The 13,056-nt window shown below is 42.0% G+C and overlaps 1 protein-coding gene across 1 annotated transcript; it reads right to left on the reverse strand.

The window, feature by feature from the left end:
* Positions 1-4,723: 4,723 nt before the first annotated feature.
* On the reverse strand, positions 4,724-11,628 carry LOC106582630 (cytochrome c1, heme protein, mitochondrial). Its single transcript, XM_014165858.3, has 7 exons — positions 11,354-11,628; positions 10,083-10,273; positions 9,010-9,136; positions 8,632-8,789; positions 8,041-8,201; positions 7,622-7,722; positions 4,724-5,294 (listed from the first exon to the last, which is right to left on the reverse strand). Exons 1-7 carry the CDS (start codon positions 11,432-11,434, stop codon positions 5,190-5,192), a joined length of 924 nt encoding a protein of 307 aa, XP_014021333.1. The 5' UTR covers positions 11,435-11,628; the 3' UTR covers positions 4,724-5,189.
* Between the last annotated feature and the right edge of the window lie 1,428 nt (positions 11,629-13,056).

The raw sequence follows: 13,056 nt of genomic DNA on the forward strand, positions 1-13,056 counted from the left end.
CTACCCCCAAGCCATAAGACTGCTTAGCAGCTAAACTAATCAAATGGTCACCCAGACTATTTACATTGACCGCCTCCCACCCCCTTTGTTTTTACACTGCTGCTACTCGCTGTTCATTATCTATGCATAGTCACTTTACAAATGAGCTCGACTAACCTGTGCCCCCGTCCATTGACTTGGTACTGGTACCCCCTGTATATAGCCTTGTTATTGTAATGTACATTTCTTGTGTTACTTTTTGATTGATTTAAAAAACATTTTTGACTTTAGTTTATTTAGTAAATATTTTATTGAACTATTTCTTGAACTGCATTGTTGTTTAAGGGCTTGTAAGTAAACATATCACATAAGGTCTACACCTATTGTATTCGTCGCATGTGACGAACCTCAGAGGTGGAGCAAAGGTACAGGATGGCAGGCAGGCTCAGGAACGGGCAAAGGTCAAGCAGGGACAGGCAAAGGTCAAAAACCAGGAGGACAAGAAAAAGAGCGGCTGGGAAAAGACAGGCGCTGATAGGCCGCACACTAGTAAGCATGACAAACAAGACGAACTGGTGCAGACAGACAGAAAACACAGGTATAAATACCCAGAGGATAAGTGGGGAAGATGGGTGACACCTGGAGGGGGGTGGAGACAAGCACAAGGACAGGTGAAACAGATCAGGGTGTGACAGTACCCCATCCTCTCTAGGGATGCCACCCTGGTTGATCAGCTTTCATGCTCTAGTCATATTTACAAAGTTATTGTGAAGATGGGGAGAGGTGTCTGTTATAAAAACATGTTCTGCGTTTTTGACACAAAGATCAACTGTACTAGTTGTTCAGGCTCTGATCTTGTCCCATCTTGATTACAGTCCAGTAACATGGTCAGGATCAGCAAAGAAAGACCTAACAAAGCTGCAGCTTGCTCAAAAGAAAGCATCAAGCCTTGCTCTTAACTGCACCCACACAGAACTAACATCAACAACACGCATGATAGTCTGTCAGGGTTGTGGAGAAATTACCTCTCTTCTAGTCTTTTTAAGAAACATTTTTGTATTGAATATGCCTAACCACTCGTAGAATCAGTGCTTAATTTGAGCCCAGCACCTCTCAGATTTGACTTTGTTTGTTCTGGTACCTATTTGCCCAGATCCGGTACCTCTCGCGGCATGATTTTTTCATTATTTCACTGTTCGCACCGTAGACCTTCTAATAAAAGCGATCAGTATTAAATGAAGTTGCCTCCTCATTTTTTGCTCAATGTGTACCTCAGAGCCACCCGGATTCCCCCCCCCCCCCCCGGATCCCCCCCCTCACCCTCACTATGTGTTCCGGGACCTCACGATTTACAAATTAAGCACTGCGTATAATCTATTTGCATACACGTCGAACAGACATACTGTACATACCCCACGAGACATGCCACTATGGGTTTCTTCAGAGTACCCAAACCAAAAACAGATTTCATGTGTCGCTCAGTTATGTGTAGAGCCATGTCATCATGGAATGCTCTGCCACCAGAGGTTACTTAGGCAAAAAGCAAGTTTAGCTAAAAGAAAACTGATAAAAAACATATTGTATTACAGCCCCTCTCTTTGTAAAGATCTAACTTAACTGTACTATAAATAAGAATATGAATATATGAAGTGTGTAAATAGTATTTTTGTCGTCTCTTGGTGTCTTTCCTATATACACTGAACAAAAATATAAACGCAACATGTGAAATGTTGGTCCCATGTTTCTTGAGCTGAAATAAAAGATCCCTGAAATTTTCCATAAGCACCAAAAGCTAAATAATCATAACATTTAAAACTATATAAATATAAAAATATATACAAAAATAAGACTCATAAATATCAAAAAGTAACAAAGTCAAATAGAAACAAATTGTAGTATATAAATACAAATAAAAAAGATAATTTAATTATTACACTATTACCCTATTGCTAGTTAAAAAGGTTAAATAAAAAAATATATATTAATAATTACACTATTACCCTACCCTATTGCTAACAAAAAACACATAAATAAAACTAAATTGCACAAATCCTATATCACACAAATACACAAATAGAACCTGATTATTACACTTCAAACAAGAAACACAAACTGTCACACCCTGATCTGTTTCACCTGTCTTTGTGATTGTCTCCACCCCCCTCCAGTTGTCACCCATCTTCCCCATTATCCCCTGTGTATTTATACCTGTGTTCTCTGTTTGTCTGTTGCAAGTTTGTCTTGTTTGTCAAGCCAACCAGCGTTTGTGTGTCTCAGCTCCTGCTTTTCCCAGTCTCTCTTTTTCTCACCCTCCTGGTTTTGACCCATGCCTGTCCTGACTCTGAGCCCGCCTGCCTGACCACTCTGCCTACCCTGAGCCTGCCTGCCGCCCAGTACCGTTACCCCACCTCTGGTTTACTGACCCCCTACCTGCCTTGACCTGTCTTTTTCCTGCCCCTGTTGGATTATTAAACCATTGTTAATTTGACATTGTCTGCATCTGGGTCTTCCCTTCCTACCTGATACAAACTAAATTGCACAACTGCCATCTAAACCCTGACCTTTCTTGCCTTGATGCAAAGTCATCAATTACATCTTAAGAAATCTGCCCAGCAATTGCATGGTTAATACTGACGACAGTAAGGCCACTAAAGTGTTCCTGTGACATGGTGGACCTCAGGTTGGATTTGATGAGCTTCAGCTTTGAAAAGCTCCTCTCTGCTTCAGCTATGGTCACTGGAAGAGTAAGACAAATTCTGAGAGCAGTCCACAAATTTGGATACATTTCTGAGAGCTCCCTTTCATGTAATAATATCAGCAGCTCAAGTAAGGTCATGGTCTTCAATGGCAAGTCAAACAAGTTCTTCAGTTCCTGTGCAAGCTCTCTGCCATCTAAGTCTGAGTGTTATTTATAGTGTAGTGTCATACTAAGGGCCTCACATTGTTCTGTCAGCTCCTCATTGGAGAGACTTTGGAAGGTTGACAGCACTCAACTTCTCTCCCACATTTTTCAATGTGGAAAATCTTTCCTGAGGGGCTGAGGTTGCAGCATCAACAACCTCCAGATTCTTCAGGGCATCACTCAAAGGCTCATCAAATGATTCGTATGAAATATGCCGCTTTGTGGACCTCAATCTTTTTTTGTTGTAGAACGGCCTCTACATTCATATCCTCGCAAATATCCTTGGCTGACGTTTGTGTCGTCATAAAGCCTGTTACCCTGTAGTTGCTGAGACCTCTCTCTGTCTTTCTGCAAAGACTGACTGCAACATCCACATGCATACTGGGAGACGGCATCAGCTTGATCACATGTTGGATCTGGCTCAAGATGTCATACCACACCTGTACAGATGCTGAAGCGGTATGATCCCACCTCTGACAAGGACTGGGCCTCAAACTTTACCACAGGGTCTTTGGTTTGATCCCTCACCTCAATCAGTGCCTCTCTCACCGCTGCTGCCTGATACCTCAGTGGCTCGACACTTAACTTTACTCTCCCACCTTGTCTCAGTCTACATCTTCAAAGTAATGTTCACCTGTTTTTTCAGGATGGCCTATCACTAGGTGGAGGCTGAGAACATGGTGTACAGTTTGTGTAAGATGCCAAAGTAACCTGTAGCATCGACAGAACTTTTGGCAGCATCAGCCACAACCAGGTTCAATGTGTGAGCCCCACATGGCACAAATAGAGCTCTTGGATTCATTTCCAGAAGTCTGGCTTGGACATCTTTGTTTTTAGCCCCATTATCATAAGACTGTCCTCTGCAGTCCTCAAAAGGAATGTTTAGCTCCTCTAGTCTTTTGAGAATCAGGGATGCCAAATGTTGGACTCCATAAAATGTTCCTTTATGTGTGGCTCCTCCTTCAGTGACACAATTATAATCACAACTGACAACTGTTCAGTGTGGCAATCTAGAATGATAGAGAATAATTTTGCCAGCTTGATGTCCCTCACCATTATTGAAATGGTCTTGCTGCTCAACAAATTTGGTGGCCAAAGTAGCTGGTGGTGTGACTCGAGGTCCCTTTTTGGACACGGTTAAAACGCTCTTTGTGCCAGAATGACATGCTAGCTAGCAACAGATCTACTTGTAACTAGCTAGCTACATTACTAAGCTTGCTGTGTCCTAAGTTGGGAGTCATTTTACAGCTTGCGTTAATGGTGTCACGTTTCTATAACTAAATAGTGGATTACAAATAAGACTGATAGCAGTTTGTCAGATGTCACCAGCTGTCTACTACCTTAGATACGGATAACTGAGTGGAGCCGCAGGCTAAGGCATCTCAGTGCAAGAGGCATCACTATAGTCCCTGGTTCGATTCCAGTATGTGTCACATCTGGCTGTGATTGGGAGTCCCATAGGGCGGCGCACAATTGGCCCAGCGTCGTCCGGGTTTGGCCTTCATTGTAAATAAGAATTTGTTCTTAACTGACTTGCCTAGTTAAATAAAATAGTGATCAGCAGAGATTGTACACGTTTTGATTGGTTTACAGTTTAGTACTCTGGCGTTTGCCTGTCCCGCTAGCGACCAATTTTTAAAAAAAAAATGCAATAATTGACATGGCCAACAAACGGAAATGTGTTCAGAAGAAATATAAACCATTTAAAAACCAGCTTCTACCTCGACAGAGATTTATCATCTCAAAAACTAAAGCAGCACCAACATGTAAGTTGTGTAGAAAGTGTATGAACCACAGAAGAAAGCGTAGGTGCATTGCAGAATAACATTGTCACAGGTAGTATCGGATTAAAACATGGTTTATTCAGTACACCAGTGTTTATTAAATATTTACACACCAAAGTGTAGAGAACCTATAACGTGACAGATTCACAACAGCACAAGAAGGTTGCAGGAACATACAATAACTCCGGTTGAGAATCCCCTCAAAAGAACTGGTTAACCATGATTCAAGTGTTTCCCCCCAAAAAATGTGTGCCGTTGGGGTTACTGGAGTTGGGAAACACTAGACCACAACCTGGACACGTTTCTTTCGATTCCAGTACAAAACAAGTTTAGAGGTTGTGTTTACATCCTTCCCTGTTGGCAGAGAATAACTCGTTTTGAGAAGACCCCCATCAAGTGAATTAGGGCAACCGTATCTTAAATGCATGTGCGTTTTTTTTTAAAGATGGACAATTGCAAATCAGAGGGGTCAGAGTTCAAGCCGAGCAGTCACATGGGCAGGCAGAATGCAGCTGTCGAGGTCTTTACTTGGGGGGCCTGTAAGCAATCTTCCTGCTCTTCAGCACAGACCACCTGTGCCTCTTCATGTAATAGACCAGAGGGACCAAGATGGCGGAACCCATGAGCAGCTGGGGGAAGAAAGAGTTTGAGTGAATTGGATCCCTCAAGTCTTTTTAAATTATGTTAGATACAGTGAGGGAAAAAAGTATTTGATCCCCTGCTGATTTTGTACATTTGCCCACTGACAAAGAAATGATCAGTCTATAATTTTAAATGCAAATCAATTTATAACATTTTTGACATGCGTTTTTCTGGATTTTTTTGTTGTTATTCTGTCTCACTGTTCAACTAAACCTACCATTAAAATTATAGACTGATCATTTCTTTGTCAGTGGGCAAACATACAAAATCAGCAGGGGATCAAATACTTTTCCCCCCCCTCACTGCACATATGAAATTAAATGCAATGAATATATGAAAGCACTACTTGTCATGTATTAAAACAGTGGTCACCAACCCGTGATCTTAAAGGCATTCTTAGTCAATCAACAAACATTTCTGTAAAAAAAAACAATGATAAAGGCTTGCACTCCCATTTAGTTTTTTGTTTTTTTTCTCGTCTTGCGCTGTTGGCGGTAGGTGCACTTGATGCAGAAGCCCTACGCACCAGGTAGGCAAAATGTTCCCATTATATTTGTCTGAAGGGACAAACTCCGCCTGCCTGGCAGACCAGGAGAGCTGTGGCTAAATCATGTGTGCCTACTTTGCTGGGCAACTGGACAGCGCAAATCACGACCTAAGAGCAAAGTTTGATACTAGCCTAAGTGAGATTTCATAACCTTAAATTATCACCAGAAAGAATAAAGCAAAGAGCTGCTGTGTTTACGAGTTCATGTTTATTCAGCACTGTCATTATTTTATTAAACACTTTTTCTAAATATGAAAACACGCTTCTCCCTACTTCTACTCGCTCTGCAATTAATTATTTGCAGCTAGTCGTGTCCATTTGAATACACGAATAACATGAATTTGTGCATGAAGCAGCAAAAATAAATGCGTTGCGACTCGAGTTTCACCATCAGGTGGAAGGTGTCCCCTCTCTCTGGCCAGTCTCACATGAGGAAAGGAGAGAGCAAGGATCCTCTGCTGCGCTCTCCCTTCCTCTCTCGGCTGAGACGGACCATCAGATGCAAGTGTACCATCTGTCCAGTAAAATAAAAAAGCGAATTCTTTATGCTCAGCTGTGCCTCGCAAGTGATATTGCAACTGATCTATTTTGTCATCAAAGCTTGAGTTTTGAAATATAATATGGTCTAAGAAGAACAATATTGGCAGGCCAAGCATAAATATTATTTAACAATCTACATTTGACAAACCTGACTCCATTTGATATTATAGTAAAACCATTAAGTTAAAGTATTTACAAGAATTACAAGGCATGCCTCAAGAGTCCCTGGGGTGGAGAAAGCAAGACTCTCTCACCAGCACAGGTCAGGAACAAAGAAAAAAGGAAGACAATGAATCTAAGACCTGTTTATAAGCATCCAAGTTGTTTGGATTCAAAATCTGAATTGTTGACCAATAGGATACTGTAAAAGTCAACTTCCAATCAGATATCAGACTTAGAGGATGTAAAGACAACAGAACCTCTACAACCCAGAGGTATGACAAGAGGGGGTTGGTGAGATAATGCAGCATTCCTAAGACAGCACAAAGGAAATTCTGGCATACAGTGTAAAGCAGTCGTGTCAAACTCATTCCATGTAGGGCGTAGTGTCGGCAGATTTGTGGTATTTCCTTTCAATGAAGACCTGTACAACCAGTTGAGGGGAGTGATTGACTAACTGGTGACCTTAATTCGTCAATGAAGTACAAGGGAGGAATGAAGACCCGAAGACCCTCGGCCCTCCGTGGAATGAGTTTGACACCTGGTGTAAAGAGTCACTTCGGGGGAGGGGCCACCCTACAGCCAATATGCTGTGATAATGTAATGTAATAGACCTACTGCACAAACCTCATTCCTACAGAACTGTTTTTATTAGGTTAATGATGCATAGGCTTACATTTGTCATGTTTAAAACAAAGAAATCTGAGCGGTAGATCTCCGCTTGCTTCTGGTGACCACTATTAAAAACAATTGAAATAAGGCAAATAGCCTCTTTGGATTGCTTGACAGCAAGCAATGCCCCACATAGTCCTACCACTTCTCAAGAGCGCTAAGTGATTTGGTCATAAACAATGGAAAGAAACGTCTCAAATCAGAGGTGTATTTACTAAAAACCAAATGGAGGTAAATGGACCGAAATAAAGAGGGACTACCTGAATTTGAAAATAAACTTGTTTTCATTGCAAAACGTTCTGCTACGGTTTGCACTAATGAATACACCCCAGGTAGAGAATACATTTCTGATGCTAGTTCTATAACGCCAGAGGGCAGCGCCCCCTCCCAGCTTACCTTCAGGCCCATGCGTTTGCGCTGGTCGTGCTCAGGCTCGGCTGCCCACCGGAGGAAGGTGCACACGTCTTTGGCCACCTGGCTCATGGTGGCTGGGGTTCCTGTCACATGAAAATGGAAGGTTTTACTTGCAATGATTGTGATATGTGGTCGTCTTATCTACCTTAGTTGAATGCACTGACTGTAAGTTGCTCTTGTTGAGAGTGTCTGCTAAATGACCAATATGGAAAATGCCACTTTCACTATATCAAATCATTAGTCTAACTCTATACAGACACCAGAACCTAGACATTCAGCCTGTCATGTCAACAGTTAAAATGGAGTCCTAGGAGCACAATGTATAAAAATGACTTTATGAATTGATTTATCCATTATATTATTTCAAGTTAGTGATCTCAAGAAGGGGGAATCCTACTGACCGTCCTCGAATTCCAGGACCTCATTGTAGATAGGGGGAGCCATGCCGATGGCCTGGCCTGGAAAGTAGGGGTTGTAGTAGAGGCCCTCTCTCACCTCCACTCCAGCAGGGGGCTCACAGTAACCCGTCAGCAGGGAGAACACATAGTCTTCACCTCCATGTCTGGAGCAATGGAGAAAAACAACTTAGGACAAGGCACTTGCAAGGCAAGCTAAGGTATGATATCATTGTATGATTAATAGGAGTGGAGTGTCTTGCTGTGGATTCACGAAAGTATATTATCCTGCTCCATACACAGTAAAAGCGTATTTTGGGTAAGAAAAGGTTACAATATATTGTACATTTTTACATTACATTTTAGTCATTTAGCAGACGCTCTTATCCAGAGCGACTTACAGTAGTGAATGCATACATTTCATACATTTTTTTTCTCTGTACTGGTCCCCTGTGGGAATCAAACCCACAACCCTGGCGTTGCAAACACCATGCTCTACCAACTGAGCCACACGGGACCCATGTACCTTAAATCTAACGTTTAGTTTACTGTCGATATGATCCGTCACCAGATACTCTGGCGTTAGCAACAAAGTACCTGGCATTGACGATGTAGCTGAGATCTGGTGGCAAGGCTCCGCCGTTGGCCGCACGGGCAGCCTCTGGGTTGGGGTATGGCTTGGGGAAGTAGTCGGAGAGCTTTCCTGGTCGGGTAAACATCTCTCCCGACTCATCAGGGCCATCCACCACCTCAATCTGAGCGGAGAACACAGACGGTGGTCAGTGACTTGGAGAAGGACCAAGATGTCCCTAGAAACTGATAGGTTTGCATTTCCACTCATAATGGTTAATGTTAGGACAGGGAAAAACTGATCCTGGAACTGTGCCTAAGTGCAAGTTCTAGCCAGAGCAACTGATACATTCATCTATAAGGTCATGATCTAGTTTAATCTAATGGCCAAGGACACAGCCTTACCTCCTCAGCCAAAACCTTAACTTCAGCCTCTGTGTGCGACACTCCAACCAAGTTACGGAAGGCCAGGTACTCCATGCTGTGACACGCTGAACACACTTGCTTGTACACCTGATATCCACGACGGATGCTGCAATATAAAGAAAACAGTTACTATCCATTTCATCCAGTCCTCCTTGTCAGGCAAATATGATCTAGTATGTAATAACAAGATTCTGTAACACTACTTGACACCCAGCATCATAACATGTTATGACACGGTCATTACCATGTCATAACAGCTGACAACTTGTCATAACCGGTTATAATATGGTCCTAACACTGTCAACATATTTCTACCAGTTGTGACATCTTTTTTGTTGTTGTTGACCATATTAAATTATCATCGTAATTGAGCACACATCGATGTCAGACATGTACCAACACAATGCTCTGTTGCTGATGATAGATGAATGCAGGAGTGAATTTCAGGAGCAGGACAAGACACCCTCTTTTTGACTGATGACTGATATAAGGGCATGTACGTGATAGGCCTATCTGGCTTATATGATTATGATGGTCATAATGCTTTTTGACAGTGTCAAAGTTTATTTTCTATGTTACTTAAAATATTATGGGAAAAAAACATGAAATAATTCATTACAACAAAGGATTTAAGGAAAAAAACTTTCAAATGAAAGGAAACTTCTTGGCAGAAAAAAAACGTGGTTATGACACTCTAGTAGGTGTCATAACCAGCCATAAAATAAAACAATGTCACAACAGGTGTAAATATATGGTTCATGACAAGTGTTATGACCATATTATGAAAGGTTATGACAACTTACGCCAGCTGTTATGACATGGTTATGACAGTCATAACGTGTTATGACACTGGGTGTCAAGTATTACAGAACAATTCCTAAGAGAAATCATATTTCCCTAAAATGAACAGAAACAAAGTCTCAAATTAAATGTTTCATTGCAAGCACCGGAAAAAGCATGGGTGATAACATTACTGTTTGATGTTACACGCAATTACACAAGATAAGTAAAAGGTAATTGTGTGTCCTTCTTGGTTATGAGTTAGCTTGTACCTGCCGTGGTCAAGGGCTGACAACATGCCGTTGTGGGTCCAGGGGTAGTTGGGAGGGTGGAGCTCCAGGTCTGAGGCCTTAACAGACTGCTGTAACATCAGAGCAAGCCCGGCCCCACTGGTTGTCAACACACCAAACGCTGTCAGGGCCACCTTCTTTGACCTGGGTAGACTGGCAAACGACATGTTGACCTGTCAAGGAAGAGAGTTGACATAAGATGAATGTAGCTAGCTACCGACACACCGGGGTTGCATAATTTGCCATCCAAAACATCCATGTGAGGTATTCTTCACAATAACTTTTGATGTGACCAAAATTACTTTAATATTGTGGTCAATCTTTGTTGGTTCATGATGATATCACTGAATATGCATCTAATGTCAAGTCAAAGGCATACAGCCAAGTGGTTATGAAACTGCCCTTATACCCTGGGTCTCACAACAGATACCAAAGGAGTGAGACTTCAAGCATCACAAGTAGCAACATATACGCATAACTAGCTAGATAGCAGTGATTGAAGATGCATGCTAGCCATGAAGTCAGAGCGATATCGATGTCATATACTGGCTGGCAACAAATACCCTTCATAAGGCTAACGTTAATGATAACCACAAATGAACAAGTGTTGTCATGTAGTTAGGAAGACGTTTCCCAGTTTAGAGCCTCACCTATAGATAGTAGTGTATCTAGCCAGTCTCAAATCAATCGTTTTTATAAATAAAATCTAGCTAGCTAAGTTACGACTAGCTAGCTATGTCAATTCAAACTACACCTCTGGCACTGTAAACTAACGTTAGCCTGATACAATCACATTGCTGGATAGCTGGCTAACGTTAGCTGGGTTTTGCTTTCCAGCAAGCTTGTTACGAAGCTATCGTTAATGTTGTAATTAAACTGATGATGAAACAGGGCAAGAAAAGCAGACACCTAGCTAACTAGACTGTTAACGGAACCTGACATGGCATTATCCCCCATCAACTGGCGACGATGTATGTTCCAAGGCTAACAAACACACAATCCGATGTTCAATCAGCCATCGCTTCAAAATAGCAAGGGTAACATACTGGGTAGTGCCTTAATAATGTAGCAAGCTAGCTCACATTAACGTTAGCATTGCACGAGTGACCTTGCCTGTTAGCTACAGTACTAGCTAGCTAACGTTACCCGGCTAGCGGTCAGATTGGCTTTGAAAGTGTTCTCTTTCCTACAGAAAAAGCAGACAGAAGTGAACATAATCCCAATACAGCATTGAGAGGATAAACATATCATACCCGAGGAGCCTTGATCGTTTTTGGCGTGCATAGTAGGGCTCTTCCAGTCCCCGATAGCACGACCACTCGTAGCGCCGCCATCTTCCTGCCCTTTCCTGCCTCGAAAGACAGCGGAACGTAAACCTATGTGAAGCCACAATTACGTCAGAGATTCCGCCTGAACCTGATTCTGGGATGTCACTACTTACACACAGGCATGAAGTCATAAACCACGCCTATTTATACAATGTATCTTCTTTACATGTGATTTTAAACCTAACCTTAAATTAAGACCAAAATGTAAATGTATGACTTGGTGGCTATGGTAACTAGTTGAAACGCTGATTCCGTTTATGCCGCGTTCAAGACAACTGGGAACTCTGAAATCTCCGACCTCAGCGCTGTCAAGACACCTGGGAATTGGAAAAAACAAACTCCGAATAGGAAAAATATTTTGAATGGTCATCCAACTCGGAATTCCAAGTAGGAAACTCAAGAGTGCAAATTATACCATGACATTATATATTTTTTCTTCTCTATTTTTCCACGGACCTACTATGTAGGCTTACATTTGTTAATGGGCATAATAGTAAATGTGCATGTTCATCCACTCCAAAACAATTTAACTCGTGCCATTTGATGAATGGAAATAAATAAACATCTGTTACAAAACAGCAAAAAGTGTAATGACATTCGGCAATTGCCATTGGGTCTACACTCGTGTGAATTAAATGATGCGCCTTGCTACCTGAAAAGGGACTGAGATACGGGACCAGACAGAAGAGGAAGCGAGACACCCCACTCGCTGTTTTTCCCCCATTATTTTTGTATAAATCATGAATAATGATGATTGATAAAGTTACAGAGGCATAATTATCATACCCCCCAAAAAAATATATTGTAATGGTGAGAGGTTAGCATGTCTTGGGGGTAGCCTATGATATTTGTCCGTCTGTAACTTTGTCACTCATCATTATTCACAATTCAGTCATGTATCACAACTGTCAGGATATGACCCAGATACAGACACGAGCAGCGGATAGTATAGCTCTCAGATAATTTATTATAAATACGGGTCAAGCAAAGGGCAGGTCGAGGACAGGCAGAGGTTTGTGATGAGGTCAGAGTCAGGCAGGTACAGGAGGGCAGGCAGGCTCGGGGTCAGGGCAGGCAGAATGGTCTGAACCGGGAAAAACAGAACTTGAGCAACAGGAAGACGGGAATGCACGCTGGTAAGACCTGACAAGACAGGGGATAATGGGGCAGAGAGGCGACACCTGGATGGGGGTGGAGGCAAGCACAAAGACAGGTGAAACAGATCAGGGTGTGACATCATGATTATCCGTAATCATGGCTGCATCCACATTTATGTAGAATTCTTTAGAAACATATTTTATTCTTATTTACAATAAAAGTGACTCCAAAATTCCCTTATGATAAATGTCCATGGGATTCCCAATCGAAGTCATGGGATGTCAATGTTAGTTCATGGGACACTAATGAGTCACCATCAGAATTCCATGTAAACTCATGGGGCCACCATGGCAGACCTATGAGATGCTATGGGGTACCTATAGGAGATCATGGGATACACATGGGACCCACAGGAACAGTCATATAGCACCCATGAGCTTTATATATACACATTACCAGTCAAAAGTGAAGTAGCCTTATTCAACCTATTCAGCCCATCAGCAGGACGGTTGCAGCTAGTACTGTATATA

The sequence above is a fragment of the Salmo salar genome, chromosome 22, assembly GCF_965601325.2.
Source record: "Salmo salar chromosome 22, fSalSal1, whole genome shotgun sequence".
Taxonomy (NCBI): domain Eukaryota; kingdom Metazoa; phylum Chordata; class Actinopteri; order Salmoniformes; family Salmonidae; genus Salmo; species Salmo salar.